This window comes from Nannobrachium achirus (assembly GCF_963921795.1).
Source record: "Nannobrachium achirus genome assembly, chromosome: 2".
Taxonomy (NCBI): Eukaryota; Metazoa; Chordata; class Actinopteri; order Myctophiformes; family Myctophidae; genus Nannobrachium; species Nannobrachium achirus.
Window position 1 is genome coordinate 38,679,742 of NC_137811.1, and position 18,273 is coordinate 38,698,014.

Consider the following 18,273-nt stretch of genomic DNA (forward strand, 5'->3'; position numbering starts at 1 on the left):
TTGCATTGCCTTGCCCTGCCTTTTTGTGGAATGAATGACAGGACAACATAGAAAATAATCTAAATTCCAGTTTAAGAAATAATAATAATAGCTGTTGAAAGAAATGTAATAGTCGCAACACCTAGAGCATAACCCAAGGTAATAATGTTAAATGTTACGATGATCCTGATAATAAAGTTTGTTTTTCTTGCTACCTTTCAGCAACAAAAGAATCTGGAGGGATATGTGGGCTTTGCAAGCCTTCCCAACCAAGTGTACAGGAAGTCAGTGAAGAGGGGCTTTGAGTTCACTCTGATGGTTGTGGGTAAGAAGTGAACACACGCTATACAGCCCTGACTTTTCCCTTGCTTTGTTTCAATCATTGTACTCATTGTGGTTGGCATTTTAAAGTCTTGTGCTGTGGTTTGTTATTTAGAGTGTGTTTGTGTGTACTGTGTTTGTCTGTCCACACATGTGTTTGTACTGTTTGTGTGTGTCAGGATGAAAGTGAGAGTATGCCGTTGCCGACAGTCGTACACGACTCTGGATTGGTCACTGGTAACTGTCGTGAATTGGTTCAGGAGGAGAACATCCCGGTTCCTTTAGTTGACTTAATCTTGACTTCAGCTCCTTGACTTCTCTTCCTCTCAGAACAGAAACATTTACATTGACTATATCCAGAACTGCCTGCCCCCTCTGCAAGTTAAAATACAAGCATTCTTTTGCAGCACTTGGATGTGGTGGTTGACACAAGGCCAAGACCTTCCTTGGCTAATCAGCCCCTGTTTGGAGGGAAAATGTTTCTTTGGGTCAAAAACCATTTCCTGTGGTGAGATGAACAGAATGTGTCCCCGCCGCGCCTCTAAGAATAGCTTGTCTCCCATTGCGCGCCGTACAGTCAACTTCTGTTCCAGCCTATTGGTTTACAGTGGCACTTGTTAAACGGGACCAATTCTTTGTGTGGCACTCTCATCATTTCGTGTAACCAGCCGCATGCACGAGAAATGGCTTGTCTGTTGCAAAGCTCACATCCTTCGAATTTGCCTTAAAAGCAAATGAGCTGGATAAAGGCTTTGGCCTGTTTGTTTGACATTGACTATTATTAGCAGAATGTTAATACACAGAAATACATTTGCCACTTATTCAGGAAAAAAAAGAGAGGAAATGTTTGGAGCCATATCAGAAATTGGGAGGGGGAGGGGGGAATCACACCCAGTGTGAAGTGAGCTGTGTTCTTTTATACGTTCATTTCATTAAGTGTCCCACGAAGCTTGGCCAATTAGACAAGTGTGGGGGCACGGTGGCGCAGTTGGTAGTGCTGTCGCCTCACTGCTAGAAGGTCCTGGGTTCGATTCCGCCGGGGGACGCTGGGAGCGTGTTTCCTCCTCCGCATCATCAGCGCCCACACCCTAGGTGGAGTTGGCGAAAGGGCCTTTCTGTGTGGAGTTTGCATGTTCTCCCCGTGTCTCCTAAGGTAGATACCCTGACAAAAACATGGCAGTAATCCTGGTTTCTATACTGCCTCCCCCCTGGCCAGCCGAGGCTCCCCAGGCGTGACAGAAACCAGGATTACAGTTTAGGCAGTTGGCACTGGGTGAAAAAATGGGTTACAAAATCGTGGGATACAAATTTTAAAACAAACAAAAAACAATTAGACAAGTGTGGGACTCAAGTGCTGTCACTTTATCTTAGTTTATCAAGTCTTTTTGAGCTGTGCTAACTGCTCCTACATCTGGCTTTATTTGTCCCGTGTCTGTTTGTACGCATGTCCCATCCCACATTGGCCAAGCTTCGCTGGAAGCTTAATGATATTAACTCATAAATAACAGCGCCCACTTCACACTGGGTGTGATTTATTTTATTTATTTATTTTTAGAATTACTTGCTCTCTCTCGCATTCTTAATTTGCAACACCTTGCATCAGCTGGGTGGTGTGAAAGAAGAAAGCTGAGAGAGCTAGAACGGGAAGGTGCAGCACTCGGAGTCGGCAGCAACTGGCACATCTCACCATGCCTCACTGAGCACATGACACATCAACCTGTTTAGTTCCATACAACTCCGAGTGGTCCACTAGAGCAACTAATTTAGAAGCAACTAGAAAATAAAATATCTTTCAAGTTGCTTGAATTTGCTCGCTGGGTGTTGGGGAGAAAAGTGTTAATTTGTGTGTTCAAATAATCGCCTCTTCATGCTTGTTGTCAACACTTCATATACTATGGAAACGGTACCAAATTCTAAATTGAGAAAATAAGAAAGATTGAGCAACTACATGTTGTATTATTTCACGACAAAAATGCATATTGTAATACAATCAAGCTGTCAAAAAAACACACAGACTGTATTTTTCTCCATCATGGCCGATGGTTCCATTTGTATACTCTCTTAGTTACAAAAACACCAAAAATACCAAAACACCAAATACTGCCCATTACTATTGAACATAATTTCGTGTTTTAAGTATGTAAATGACAAAATAAAGTGGCTCTTGCCTGTAATCATGTCAGATACGCAAAACGATTAACATCCATGTAGTGGCACATTGTTATATGCACCATGTATGGACAATAAACTCAACTGTTGCAGTGTGCAAACAGTGAAGTTAAATGCAACCATTTTAGTAAAGGCCCAAGGGTGGCTCTTCAAATATTGACTCATGGCTACAGACCAGAGCGGACAGTCGGTGCCAGTGGTCATTTCCATCCGGCTAATGATCCCATTCATTGCGAGCTCGGAGACCAGGCACAGAATAGCTGGGCATGTTTGAGAAGCCCTGCAGACCGCACAGCGAGCCATTCACTGTGTTATGTTGTTGTCTTTGCCCGTAAAGAAATGCCACTGGCTCCTCAATTAAACTGAATGGACTTTCAGTTGTTTTTATGTTTGGTCTTGGATGATTTATTTAATTGGTTTCCACTCCAAAGGCATGTTTTCACTACAGTTCCGGAATTTTTCCTGCAAAATAATTAGCATAATCATTTTCAACTTGCCGGGAGTTTTGTTTTTTGGGTGTTTTCACATGAGCAAAAATGCTGGCATCGCCATAAAATACATCGTTTTCACTACTAAACCGTCACGGAATGAAAATCCGTGTTGCCAGACTTTGCGAGAGAAATAAGCAACCAGGTGTACGAAAATAAGCCCCAAAAAGTGATATTATCTAGGCCACAAAAGCAATTTAAAACTATAAGCATCGCCACATCAGCTACTTGACAATTACCGATCTAAAAGATCACAACAAATAAAAAGCAGCCAGAAACGATCAATACATACAAGCAACTTTACGGAAATCAAGACCATAGTCGCTTATAATTAGCAAACATGGCAACCAGTGCTTACCACACCGTCTGCGTCTGGACGCTTGATCGCTTGCTAAAGCAGCAGCGAGTCACGTCTGTTCGTCTCTCCTTTTCTCTCTCACCAATGGATTTAACAAGTTACGCTCTTTGAGTTGGTAGCTTCCAACTTTCATCACAGCATAGGCCAAATGAGCGCATTGTGTCTCACTCAGACAAAAAATAGGCTATAGCACCGTAAAAAAAGTTGGTAAAGATTCCAGCTTTTATCACATTACGAGCGCATCGCGCTCCTGTCTCCAGAGCGGACTTGTATCAAAACCCACACAGCTTAATTACAAATAGGCTATAGAATAATTTTGAACCATGCATTGATCTAGCATTAAGCTTGCATTTCTCGAGTCTGTCTTCTGTGTTTGGCTGGCTTACATAACATTCGAATGCAATATGGATTCTGAAGCTTTCAATCCCAATTACAATGCTTTAACTGTTAATATTGGCTCCTTGCGTGCACCTGCTTGTCCGAAAAAAGTAAAAATCACGGTATGCCGTTTTCACTGTGGGGATATTTCTATTCTGCCGGGACTTTAGGCAAAAATTACTAGGTATTTTCCCATCACGTTTGGGACACCAAAACTCACGGAAGACAAAATAAGTGTCCGTTTTCACATGGCGTGAATTTCAAAATTGCCGTCATTTTGGAAAAAACTTCCAGAAGTTTGACTCAGTGAAAACGGGGCTCTATTGTAACGTCAATACTGATCTGTGATTTTGTGTAATACAGATACAATGTATCTTTAAGGAATTCACTTTTTAATTTTCATATGTGTAAGTGTGTTTGAGCGGTGGTCACACCACTCCTAAGTGTGAGTGTGTGTGTGTTTGTAGGTTTGTTACTTTGTTACTACTAGCCCTTACCCGTTCAAAGATATGAGCTCCGAAATGATGTGCAGTGTGTGGGTTATGGGATGTGCACTGTGCACACAGTATATGAGGGATGGAAAGTAACTTCAACTGGTGCTTGCATGCTAATATGTAGGAGCATCAATGTAAGAAATACCCGTGCCATTTAACGGCTACAGAGATACTGTGTACCGATCTGCATGTTTCCCCCCCCGTGTGTGTGTGTGTGTGTGTGTGTGTGTGTGTGTGTGTGTGTGTGTGTGTGTGTGTGTGTGTGTGTGTGTGTGTGTGTGTGTGTGTGTGTGTGTGTGTGTGTGTGTGTGTGTGTGTGTGTGTGTGTGTGTGTGTGTGTGTGTGTGTGTGTGTGTGTGTGTGTGTGTGTGTGTGTGTGTGTGTGGGTTTGTGTGTGATTGTGCATGGCCTGAACAACAGCGCCCCTCCCTTAACATGTGTGGTCACAAAAGGTACTGTAGGCTAAATAGATATAGATACACCATAAAAATGCTAATATACAGCATACGATTTGTGAAAGTGACAAACGGGCTTCACAGTTATGTCAGGTGTGTTCATATGCTTATGGTGATGCGATTTCAGATCAATTGCTCCAGCCACTGAGGAGAAACGCTGTGACAGACACTCACTCACTCAGACATTCGCAAAATTATAGTATAGATAGATGTGTGTATGTAGCTGAGCATGAGCTGCAATACCGCTGGTGGCCAAGTGGCTCTCACACACAGTCACACACGCATGCCCTGAAATTAACTGCCACACACGCGGCCACACACACACACACACACACACACACACACACACACACACCCCACCACTCACTTGAAACTTGGTTTGATTTTTTACATAATGAGAGATAACAGTTTTTCCCAAATCCTGATCTGGTTTCCTTCTCCCTTTTCTATTTTTCCAGGCGAGTCGGGGCTTGGAAAGTCCACATTGATCAACTCTCTGTTCCTAACAGACCTGTATTCAGCAGAATACCCTGGACCTTCACATCGAGTTAAAAAGACTGTACAGGTAGAGTGCAAGTAAAACTGCATTTGACCTATTACACTGCGGCTTTTGGGCAGATTTCGTTTTTTGTCAAATGATTGCTTTACTAGAGCTTGTAAAACGATCACGCCATGTATCCAGCTTTTGAGAGAGGATTGAGACATTGCCAAGATAGCTTATGCCATCCACCATTGTGCTAGTGTGCAATGTGCTAAATACAGATACTGTACACAGAGGTGAAACTCCTTCCAGTGTTCCAGCACTGCACTGCAGTGAGCTGAAAGAGCTTATGTGCCGAAAAATTGGCGTATCCCTTTACGCCTCCAAGGCCAATATGTTCTAACCACAGATCATGGCATTCCGTGAAGCTCACGAGTAGGTGAAAGTTGAAGCATTTGGCTTATGCTCTGCATTTGAGATTTAGACAATCACTTCAGATTATTATCCCTGTTTTTTTTTCTTTTCTTCTAACTGTTGGCCAGACGGATGTACATGTCTTTGTTTATCTTTCCTAATGACATAACACGGCCCAGAAGCCTGGGTGTTTCAAGTGCCAGACACTCAAGTCAACGTGGTCTGTCTGGTTCCTGGCTCACAGCACTGCTATTTCCAGATGCTCATTTGCTCCTCTGGTTCATCAACATAGTTGGCTAATAGCACAGTATTGCAGTGCATGTCAGCACACGTAGCCCAGGCCCATCGTCATTGTTTTCTGTGTCATGTACACATGTTATACGTATTGTACATGCCATGCAAGGGCAGGGATATCTGATGGAGGGACAGTTTGGGACTTTAAAGCCAGACTTTGTCATTCATTGCTATGCCTAATTCATACTTAGTCATACGATGGGTGCGACACATTGAGTTTCTAGATCTGCTACTTTCGGCATGGGAAACCATTGTACAAGGTGCATTCAGACCGGAAGATAAAATATCTTTCTTGTTGCTTGAATTGTGTCATTGTGGTTGCTGCTTGTTGCTATGAGAGAAATGTGCTAATTTGCGTGTTCAACTAATCGACTCTTCATGCTTGTTGTCAATCACTGTACAAAGACTGTACCAAATTCTAAAATGAGAAAATAAGAAAGATTGAGCAACTACATGTTGTATAGTTCATTTACAAAAATGTATCGATACAATCAAGCTGTCAGAAACACACACCTACTGTGTATTTTTCCTCATCATGGCTGATGGTTCCATTACACTCTTAGTTACAAAAACATCCAAAACAAATCTTTTAAGAGCATACTGAAGCACTGAGTGTTCACGTCAATTCAGCCACACTCGATGCAACACTGAACCAAGTTGTGTCTTTGCATTTAATGTACAGTATGTAATCTATCCACTGCCACTCAAACAAATATATTCACGGCCGCTGAGAACACACCTTAAGGATAATGTAAATTCAATGTCACATTTTTATTTAAAAATGTCATGTGTTGACAGAATAATAATTCAAATGATATTTTGTCCTTTCTCTTGTCCTAGGTGGAGCAATCCAAAGTGTTAGTAAAGGAAGGCGGCGTCCAGCTACTGCTCACAATAGTCGACACCCCAGGTTTTGGAGATGCTGTCGACAACAGCAACTGGTAAAGAGCGCCTCCATTTTGTCCCATTAATCACTGGTCAATTTGGCGTGTGGGTGGTTTCAGTTTCCTGACTATGGATGTAATGTGTATTGTGCAGCTGGCAGCCAGTCATCGACCATATAGACAGCAAGTTTGAGGACTACCTGAACTCTGAGTCACGGGTGAACAGGCGACAGATGCCAGATAGCCGAATCCACTGCTGCCTCTACTTCATCGCCCCCTCGGGCCACGGGTGAGTCCGGGAGAAGCATTGCCTTGAAATAGTTTTATCAGTGCACCTTCTGATGCACTCAGACACATCATCAGGTTCAGGATTGTGCACTGGAGTAAAGAAATATAGCCTATCACTTCTCTGGAGCAGTTCAGTGGCCCCCAGTAGAAGGCTGTGATAGTACTTGGCAGCTTCTAGTCGAGTGTGTGAATGTGTTTATTGTGCAGCCCTCCTGGAGGCCATTGTAAATTGTGTGTTCCAAGTCAGATGGCCTGGTGAAGTCAGGGTTAATAATGATCTCACACGAGGCATTCAGAGACAGAGATGACATGGCAGTATTTGTAGCAGATGATAGTGATGCCTTAAAGTTTTATAGATTTCTTTATTAGTCCCAGTCAGCCAAACCTTCTGTAGTTGTACGTCAGCTCTGCTATTACAGCGCTGAATAGTCACTATATGAAAGAGGCTGTACACATTGAGATTGGATCTCTTTCAAGAGGTGTTCAAACTGTGCACGTGGCTGGTTGTAAATCACATGTAGAGTTTCTGAATTTGAGTGCATGACATGTAAATGTACAGCTCAGCACTCACACAGTAAAATCCTCAGTATTAATTAGCCATCCATCTGATCCATTTATCCAATTCATATAATACAGTAAACAGTGATGAAGCCTATGTCCTTTCTTTCTCCTCACTTCTCTCTTCTCTCTCTCTCTGCATCCCTCCAACCTCAGTCTGTGTCCTCAGTAAGACATTGTGTGTACTGTGTACAAGCCTGCCCTCTGTACCCAGACAAGCAGCACTCTAGTATTGAGGATGGTCAGCATATGCTTACTGCTTACACAAACACACAGTCATGCACCAGCTGACCGCTCTCTCACACAACCACACGCAGGGTTGTCAACATTGGACGGTCAGAATCCAGGAGATTAATTTTTGGGGGGTGCGCGGAACTCCCCTACCGGGGTCTGGGGGTCCTCTCCCCAAAACCTCTTAACAGATATATATAGGCCTATTTTCCTGTGTTCTGTTGAATTTTGTGCATGTTTGATACTTTTATCAGGCTTGCTTTACTAGCACTGGTACAATTTCAGCCTTAAAATGCCAAATGTAGGTGAATAATAATGACTTCTCATCTTTAAGTCATTACACGCATATGATCTTTCTTGCATGCATTGCCCCCAACCCTAAAGTGGGGGGTCTGGGGGTCCTCCCACCGAAGGAATGTAACATAGTAGATGTAATTTCCTGTGTTCTGGTGAATTTTGTGCATGTTTTATACGCATGTATTGATGACTGAACCAAAGGACATCTTTAATGATGACTTCTAATTTTTAAGTCATAACTTAAATATGAATGAATGAATGATTTTTCTTGCATTCATTGCCCCACCCCTAAAGCTTGTAAAAATGTTTTACATAGTAGATGTAATTTCCTGTGTTCTGGTGAATTTTGGGAGTTTGATACCAAATCCAGGAGAAATCCAGGAGATTTGCCAATCCAGGAGACTCCCAGGAGAGGGGTTCAAAATCCAGGAGACTCCTGGGAAATCCAGGAGAGTTGACAAGCCTGAACCACAGTAACCTCATGTTACTGAGCGCCAGGCTCAGTACAGACAATCTGGATATTGAGCAGAAAACTGTATTCTGCTCTCTGTGTTCCCTGGAGTTCTTTTTCAGGAATCCGTTAGTCATCTTTAAAAATGGCTGAATCAGACAGGTCTATTTGGGCTAACTGGTTACTATGAGTGACCAGCAATGCTTAGCTTTTGTTTTTTCATATGTGCCATGACAAAGGTCAAGATTTAAAGTTGGCTTCTTCATTGAGTGCATTTATTAATTCCACTGTCACATTTAATACCCTAGCTAGCATCTCATTTTAGTGTCATTGCTGCTTGAATAGGAGTTTGTTCTGTACCATGTCCATTGCTATTGTGTCTGAAAGCCTAATCAAAATGATATGAAGGTAGTTTATTATTATTATACTTAGCTAAATCTTGACTTTGTTGGTAAACATTTAGATGCACCTGACACAAAGCATCATAATGCAGTTTTATTGTACTGCACTATGACCATGATTTAAATAATGATTGAATTAAGAGTTAGTATACAAACCTGTTTACAAGCCTGTGCCTTTGTGTCTTGCAGCCTGAAGCCTCTAGACATTGAATTCATGAAACGGTTGCATGAGAAAGTTAACGTCATTCCGTTGATCGCCAAAGCAGACACCCTCACCCCAGAGGAGTGCACACAGTTCAAGAAGCAGGTGAGTGGTTTACAGACACAGTGTGGTTTTGAATAAAGCCCTCACAAGAAATGAATTAGCTATTTAACCACATAAGCCCTATACCAGGGGTGGCAACCTTTTCGGGCTTACAATCACCCAGTGTCAGACAGTGCTTTTACATGTTATTACTAATTAGAATATTAGAAGCATAGAATATTTTTTATTTAATAATTAAACCTAACAAAGAATGAGTCAATAATTAAATATGAACAATTAAGGTAAGCTATCTGGGGGAGACATCAAACCGTATTAGCGATTGTATTTGGTCAACTCAATTGATCACCTCAGAAGCCCAATCTGATCGCCTGGTAATGGGCAGTTGCTCACCCTGCCCAAAACGTCTGACCATGGTCATTTGAAATTGTTTTGTCTAGGGCAGATCTGGATATTACTGCTGTGTACTGTAAATATCCTCCTGACAACAGGAGCTAATTTGAGTGAGCGTGATATTGTGCTCTAAAAGGGGCCGTACTTCAGTAAGCAATTAGAATTACAATGTATTGTTTAATGAAATAAATCTAAATCTATCTATACATCACCCTTTAGAAAGCATTGTTTCATAGACCATGGTATCCTTTTTCTAATTTATGTTTCCAAACATGCATTAGTTGGGGTGTGATTGAAAGAAACCTTACAAAAAAGACTCTCTGTCCACATGCTGGCCACAGATCATGCGGGAAATCCAAGAGCACAAAATCAAGATCTATGAGTTCCCAGAGACCGATGACGAGGAAGAGAACAGGCTGGTGAAGAAGATAAAGGTAAGTGACTTGGTGAGGTCTACACACATCACGTTACGTGTTGCTTAGTGTTATGTCTTTTGTCATCTAGCAAAAATAAATGTTTTCATACTGCATATTTGTTCAAAGTATTGTTAAAGGACAACTTTGTTTTTTACAACAAGGGTTCATATTTTATGCAAGTGGCTAAATATGTATTTTTAGACACAATAAGCCCATTCCCAAGACACAACGCAATCTTTCATGGGCAGATGTAACTTATGGGGGCTGGTGTAACGAAGAAATTGCCGGCTTATTACGTCTAAAAAGACATATGTAGCCACTTGTACGCATGCCCCCACCCACTGAAATCAAAATACTAAAATCGCTAAAACAATAGAAAGCAGTAAATGAAAACATTTTAACACTCATCTTTTCTTGTCTCTAATTGCAGTCTAAAATATGAACCCTTGTTGTAAAAAAACGAAGTTATCCTTTAAGCCTTTACATTAGTACCGAAGATCAACCAAAGGCTGCATTATTTAGGCAGTATTCTACCAACTACTACTTGTTGTTGCTGTTAGATATCAGTATTTCGGAAAGGACAAAAACTTTGTGTCTTGGGATCAACCAAATGTTCATCAGCTAAACTTAATTTCCTCCCTTGGTCACACGTTAAGTTTGTTTTGTTTTTTGTCTCAGGACAAGTTGCCACTGGCTGTAGTGGGAAGTAACACCATCATGGAGGTGAATGGCAAGAGGGCCAGGGGAAGACAGTACCCCTGGGGCGTGGCAGAAGGTAAGACCAGAATGAACAATAGTGTACTTAAAACTTGCTTTAATGCATGTTTAATATAAAAAAATAAACATATTCAACTCTTGAAAAATTGTAATAAAAAGAAGGCACCAATAACCTTACAGCAGCTGGTCTCACATGATCACAGAGCCGTCAGTCTGAGAACCACTGATTTTAGACTTAATTCCATTCCATGTTAATTGGCCAAGTGAATGAATTAAAATTGTGATGTATTTGTTTTTTCTTCCTTGATCAGTTGAAAACAGTGACCACTGTGACTTCACCATCCTCAGGGACATGCTCATCAGGTAATGACAAATCATTGCTCTCTGTCATCCCAAAATGAACGTAGAGAGTATACCATAGATTATGCCTGGTGCTGTTTAGTACACTTCAACATCTGCCTTTTCCTGCTGAATAAACTACCAGAGGAAGCATCAGTGAACTGTGTGGGTACACTGTAAAACTCTTGAGAGTTCATTTAACTCAGAGAGGTAAACCGAGTGCATTTGGTGCTATTTGTACACACTCCCGGAAGTGTCCATTTGGTTCCGGAAGTGTCCATTTGGTTCCATTTGTATGTTTGTGTCTAATTTATGTTGTGCGATGGTGTCATGGGGCAGAGAACGGCTGAGAATAGTGCTTCAAACTATGTATGAATCAGACTTTAGAGTTGTTTGTTTTTTTACCCACTGTTCTGATTGTCTCTTTGGCTTCTCTCCAGAACTCACATGCAGGACCTGAAGGACGTCACCAACAACGTCCACTATGAGAACTACCGCAGCAGGAAGCTAGCAGCCGTCACCTACAACGGAGTGGATAACAACAGGGCCAAGGGTCAACTGTCCACTAAGTAAGTCCTTGACTGATGGTGTTTGGCCAGAAAGAAGTACATGGCAAGAATTAACCTACAACTTTTAGCCTACCAAGACAACATGGGGCGTGGGCGTACTCATTTACCAATACAAAGGCAAATTCTGTATCCTAAAGAAATATATTTCAATAACTTTCAATTATTGTCCCAATTTTGGGCACATTAAGTATACCGTAGGTGAAGATATAAAAATGTATAGTAGATTTGTAGATCTATTTTCCATGTGAATACAGGTGTGCTTTGAGATTTTGAATTGCTTATTTGTGTGCCTTGGGCACAAAATGTTTAAAAGCCACTGGAGTCCGTAGACCACCTCACCAGGCATCAGGATAGATTACCACCTCTCGTTGGCCCAATGCGGGTGAATGTAGTGGTGATGATTTTCTACTTTATCTGACACTTTGACAGATGGCTATCCATCGTTTGGAGACTCTTGTCCGTTTTGAAATGAGCCCTTTTTCAAAATGTTAATTTATTTCCATGTTCAGGAACTACACATATTGCAACACAGTACATACAATATGTTTGAAAGATGTGCACACTATTAATGAAGGGCAGTGGTTCTCAAACCTTTTAGTTTCAAGGCCTAACAACTCTGAGAGAGTGTACAAATGGAACCAAATGGACCTGGTACACGCTCAAGAGTTACAGACCTGTGAAGGTCAATTTGGAACCCCCTCAAGGTCCTGGACACCACTTTGAGCACCACTGATGTATGGTGTCAGTGCTCTGGCTTTGAATACTTTAGTTCTCTAGATCTTTACTATTTGTTTGGTTTGAGGCTGAGCCAGAGTTTCAAGACACTTTGTTCTGGGTAATTGAACTATTAATGTGAGAAAAGGGAAACTATGTGCTGGATTGCACTGTTTAGTTACTACAGTTGGATTCATTGTTTTCCAGAATGTAGATGAGAAATGTATCTGTTATATGACTGGTTTAAAACATATACGGTACATTGGTTGGCTTATGACCAAAGCCTGTGCTGTTCCTGGTTAGCAGATGCCCTTTCACAGTATTTTATCAGATGGTTTTGTTTAATTTTTTTCATGTTTCATTGAATTATATACGTTGCATACAAACAAGATTTTCATTTGAAATGGTTATTCAAAAGGGGAGGTTTTTCTGCTTTCTAGTAACCGGCTATCGCTCACCAAGCTAAAACTTGTCTTTGTTGCTGAATAGCACTAGCAGCCTCATAATGCTGTCTTAACACACAGCTAAGCCTATTAAATACATTACTAATGTATCAGTTGACAACGCTCTAAAAAGAAACATTGGTATTATTTTTGTTCCTAAGCATTGGCTTTATTCCAATTTGAAGTGGAAAATCTTTTTTGAATCTTAGACCTTGATTGGTAGACAATAGATCTTCAGTTTTATTCTAGTGCATGATCTCATCACTGCATGCTATGTGTGTATTTGTGTTTGTTTTTTAGACTTGACACAGTTGAAGGAATGTAAGTGGTCATTTTTTTTGTTTGTCATTTTCGACCCTTGTTCAAGGTGTTTTCTTGTTTGTAGCCCGCTTCGATTATCTCCCTTTGTACGATTCAGAATGTTCTCTTTTAATGTTCCCCTTTGTATAATTTGGCATCCTTTCTTCTAATGTTACTCTTCATACCATTTGGCATTCTCTCTTCTATTATGCCCCTTCGCATCCTCTTTTTTTCCAATCTTATTGTTCTGCATTCCCCTCAACTTCCACTCTTGGTCGATGTTTTCATGGAACCATTACAAGGGAAATCAGTTGGGAACCAATTTCCGTAGTTATTCTTTTAGGTGTCTGTGTGCCTTTGTATTTCTTGGGGTTGCGTCAAATTTTAATCCAACTCCAGCAACCATCACCATTAGTCCAGCCTAATAACATCCATGCTAACTCTGCAAATGGAACTAGCTTGGTCATCACTAACATTTAATGCAAGCCTTTGCTAATGCGCTTCAGAGTTCAAAGATTTCTTCTTTGCTTCAGCTTTTCGGTCCTCATGCTCCCCCCCTCCCCGCAGGCCTGGTCGTTTGTTTTGGTCGGGTGTCCTTAACCTTGTCCCAGAACCCTGCTGGATCCTGTCACTCCTACAGCCCTCGTCTCGCACCGCGTCCCTTCAACTACTCCTACATGTTGCATCTATCCTGGGAAAGAAGGGCCAGTGTTCACTGTTGGTTCACAATATGTACCATCTAACTGGTGAGGAGGTCACCACTAGTGATGCACTCTAGTGCGAGTCTGATGCTGACTCTATGTGTGCGCGTGTGTTTCCCCTCTGCAGGAGCCCCTTGGCTCAGATGGAGGAGGAGAGGAGAGATCATGTGACCAAGATGAAGAAGATGGAGATGGAGATGGAGCAGGTGTTCGAGATGAAAGTCAAAGAGAAAGTGCAGAAGTTGAAAGACTCAGAGGCAGAGGTAAAACAAATGTTACCGTAGTTGGTCTGTGTCTGTTCTGTCTCTTTACTTTGATGTGAATTGTTGAGTGTGTCATGTTTGTTTGATAATGTTCTGCAGAACACTTCTATCTGTGTGTCAGAGTTTATCTTTAAGCCTATTTGGATTGTTTCTCTGTGTGATTATGAGCACATTGATTGATTTAAATATTTGATGATCAAATTGTGATTCTATGTGTGATTATTAGCACATTGATTATCAAATTGTGAGCATGAGTGATATGTGTACATTATTTATTTTATAATATACACAATGATTATGACTTGACTGCTCATTTTTGTGTGCATTTCACTCATGGTATCTACAAATGAGTTTGAAAGATGCATAAATGTAGGACAAACCTATAAAACCTTCTAACCTATATATAGACCAATATTCCCTCACCCGAAAATCCTTAGTATATTAATGCAACTCTTGTGAACAGGTGTTTACTGTGTATCCTCCTTCCTGTCCCTGCAGCTGCAGCGGCGTCATGAGCAGATGAAGAAGAACTTGGAGGCCCAGCACAAGGAGCTGGAGGAGAAGAGGCGTCAGTTTGAGGAGGACCGGGCCAACTGGGAGGCGCAGCAGCGCCTGGAACAGCAGAGACTTGATGCCTCCAGGTACGGAGGAAGCCATTTAGGCCTAGAATTATTTAACTCTCAAATACCTGGAACGCGCCCGAGTCGCGTTAGATTTGAACCACTTTAACCATTAGTTTATGCTTTAACTATTGAAAAATAGCAGATATACAAGCTCACAGCCCGGCACCGCTGCTATTTTTGAAAAATCGTGAAAATGTGTGCAAGTCTTTGAATATCTTTGACCCGACTTCTAAATCCTTCCTCTAAATCAGCTGTTCTCAAACTTTTTCATGTCAAGGACCCCCAAAATCACATTTTTTCGGCCGCAGACCCTTATCTCAAAATATGTTGTCCCAGGGACCCCCCAGAAGCAGAGATTTGAGTTACAAAAGTTTGCTTTGAAAAATATATATTGAAAAACTTGCACACATTTTCACGATTTTTCAAAAATAGAAGATCTACAAGCTCGCAGCGTCGCGCTGTGAGCTTGTAGATCTGCTATTTTTCAATAGTTAAAGCATTCAATAATTGTTGGCCTAAATGGGTTAATGCTTTAACTATTGTTAGCAGACATACAAGCTCACAGCCGCGCTGCAAGCTTGTATGTCTGCTATTTTCAATGTATCTTTGAGAAGAATTTAGAAGACATTTATAGAATCAAAAATATTCAAAGACTTAAACTAATGTTCATGATTTTTCAAAAATAGCAGATCTACAAACTCACAGCGCGGCACTCGGTGCTGCGCTGTGAGCTTGTATATCTGCTATTTTTTAATGGTTGAAGCATAGAATAATTGTTAAAGTGATTCAAATCTAAAGTGACACAGATTTGCGTTCAGGCCTAAATGGGTTTAAAAAAAAGCTGGTGTCTGTTCCGTCACAGACGACTACAAAACTGTTTATTTCAAATAATAGTTTTCATGGTATCATGAATGAATAGGTATCAGAGAACACTAAAAGTTGTCCTGATGAAGTCTGTATGACCACACCAAAGCAGTGACCTCACCCCTGGAATATAGTTGTAAAAGCTGATGAGTGTAAAACAAAAGACAAAATATTGCTAATAGCTCATGTAGCGGTATATTTTTGTTCCTGTGTGATCGCTGCAAAATGAAAAATAAATAAATACAGAAATATATATGCAAAACATGCAATTGATTGAACATTTATGCCATGCTACTCAATGTGTGTATACTCTAAAGACCTCTGCGTTAGATAGATACTGTAGATGGATACTGTGTAGATATATACCTTTATTAGATAGATTAGTGTAGTAATCCGACGCGGCACGTGTTGACGGACGCAGAAACACAAATTGACAATAGCCTCAGCCTAGCACTGCTATATTGGGTCATGGCTAAAATTCATCCCACAAGTTGATGTGTGGTCACAGGATAGAAAGAAGAATACTCTGATATCAAACTAATCTACGGAGATTTGGTTCCTCCATCTTTTCTTTGACAATTGTGCCACCATGTGTTGGTTCAACTGCCTAGTACATACTGTATGTACTACAAATGAACACTCTAGACATTTAATTCATTTTAATTGTGCTAAATTTACATTTTAAACTTTTACCTTTTTTAAGATGACACAGTAAACATTGTTTGTATCTTTCACTTCCCGCAGGACTCTGGAGAAAAACAAAAAGAAAGGCAAGATCTTTTAAAAAGCCAGTCAGTGGGGCCGCCTGATGACACCCCATGCCAACATTGCCAGTCGGGACACCAGTGTGTGGCACTGCCCCCAACCCCCCCTCCCCTCTCCTGCCCCTCTCTTTCTAATGTACCGCCACCACAACTGTGGTCCTGCTCCCAGCCACTAGAGGGGGGAGGTCTGCATGTACTGTCAGAACCACCACCAGAGAGCTCCGTTGCCTCGGGACTCATCCAAGGAATGTTTACCGTAAAACAGCAACAAAAGATTACATTATACCATTTTTAGAAAGGCCAAACCCATATTATTATTATTATTATTGTTGTTATTATTATTGTTATTACTGAATACTGTCCGAAATCCCACCACACCTCCCTGCTGCTCCATTTTGTTTCTTTCCCAAGGTTGCTATTTAATTAATGATGTCTACGTTTTTATGCAGAGCAACTCAAATAAAACACACACACAGACACACACACAACATGCCTAACTGTTGTACAATCATATTCCGGTGAGTTGTTTACTTAGCAGGTATAAAGAAAGGTGTATATGTGTACGCACACATACACACCTGATCTTCTATGAGGTATTAAATAGAGAAAATGAAAAGGCATTAACTACATTTTTATTGTTTTTAGTGTAACAGGTAAATCGTATCCTCCTACCATTTTTGACGCAGACTAATATGAAACTGTATCAGTGCAACATCTTGAGGAATCATGGAACTAAAAACAGCAGAAATGCACCTTGGGCTTTGATAAAACAGCTGAAGTTTTTATTTTATTTTCCTTTTCTTGTTTTCTCCAAAACAATGTAACTCTTTCTTTACTTCTGTTTAGCTACTTCCACTAGCCTCGGACCACCATTTATAACTTCATAAGTGTTATATTTCAGTTTAGTTTATTTTTATATATAAATATATTTACCGAGCCAGCTGAAGTAAAACATTTTGTAATATTAAGAGAACGATAAAGTGGTTTCTGCTGCAGAGCAGCTCTGTTTCATATAGATTCAGTGAGCCAGGACGAGAATATTTCGGTAAATCTGCACAAACGAGATCAGTGGGATTTGAATAAAATACACCACCACATTTTGCTTTGGCTATGTACTCCATCTCTGTATTTTTAATTTTATTTTTCATTCGTATTGTACAAAGTCACTTAATAAACCTGTGATGATACCAAAGTGTTGAATGGATTGATTATGAGTGTGATGCTGGGAATGGATAGTCCTAATTCACATCTATTGACAACAACCACTAGATGGCACTGCTATGTCTAGACATGAATACTGGCACTGCTATGTCTAGACATGAATACATTAATTAGCACTGGTTGATTATGATTTTATTTTTTTTACTGGCACAACCATTGGGAGGAAAAAATAATTAATGATCCTTTTCTTCACAGTCGATAGTCTTCAGGTAACACCTGTAAGGACGAAATCATCAATTTTCAGACGATCCCATATCAATGCAATGCTGTGTGTGTATCAATGTATCAATTATGCAATTAATCATACCATCCTTTTCCCCATCAGTCCCACAAAGACTTGAAACTTCTGATCTAGAACCAGAGGTGGAAGAGGTACTAAGCAGGTACTTTTAATTACATTAAGTAGAAATACTGTAATTCAGAAATGTAATAACATAAAAAAAAACATTAGCCTAAGTAAAAAAGTTCAGCATGAAAATATAGCCTACTTTGCTGCGAAGTTTAGCCGCCTTTAAGCTTTTACTGAACGGATTAGGCTTCTGTTTTTCTCCTTTCTAATACAGTTATTGGCTCATTTTTACATTTATTGAAATGGATGCATGTGGTAAGTTTGGAGGGAAAATCACTAGCCTATGGTCAAAAGGCAGAAAAGTTAAGATAGTGATACCGGTCAGGATACCTTTGATCTTACCAGACAGTCTGACTCTGGTGGATAGTGCTCTCTTCAAGATATTCACTGGTTC

At 40.6% G+C, this 18,273-nt stretch overlaps 1 protein-coding gene across 2 annotated transcripts; it reads left to right on the forward strand.

Moving 5' to 3' along the window:
• Positions 1-207: 207 nt before the first annotated feature.
• septin7b (septin 7b) lies at positions 208-17,490 on the forward strand. Of its 2 annotated transcripts, XM_080720954.1 has the most exons (13): positions 208-304; positions 5,101-5,207; positions 6,672-6,772; positions 6,870-7,004; positions 9,131-9,248; positions 9,938-10,030; positions 10,691-10,787; positions 11,041-11,092; positions 11,509-11,637; positions 13,095-13,115; positions 13,923-14,058; positions 14,557-14,699; positions 16,290-17,490. In XM_080720954.1, the coding sequence occupies exons 1-13, from the start codon at positions 295-297 to the stop codon at positions 16,327-16,329; spliced, it is 1,182 nt and encodes a 393-aa protein (XP_080577080.1). In that variant the 5' UTR covers positions 208-294; the 3' UTR covers positions 16,330-17,490. The 2 variants fall into 2 exon arrangements, with proteins under 2 accessions (XP_080577080.1, XP_080577081.1); XM_080720955.1 differs by lacking the exon at positions 13,095-13,115.
• Positions 17,491-18,273: the final 783 nt, after the last annotated feature.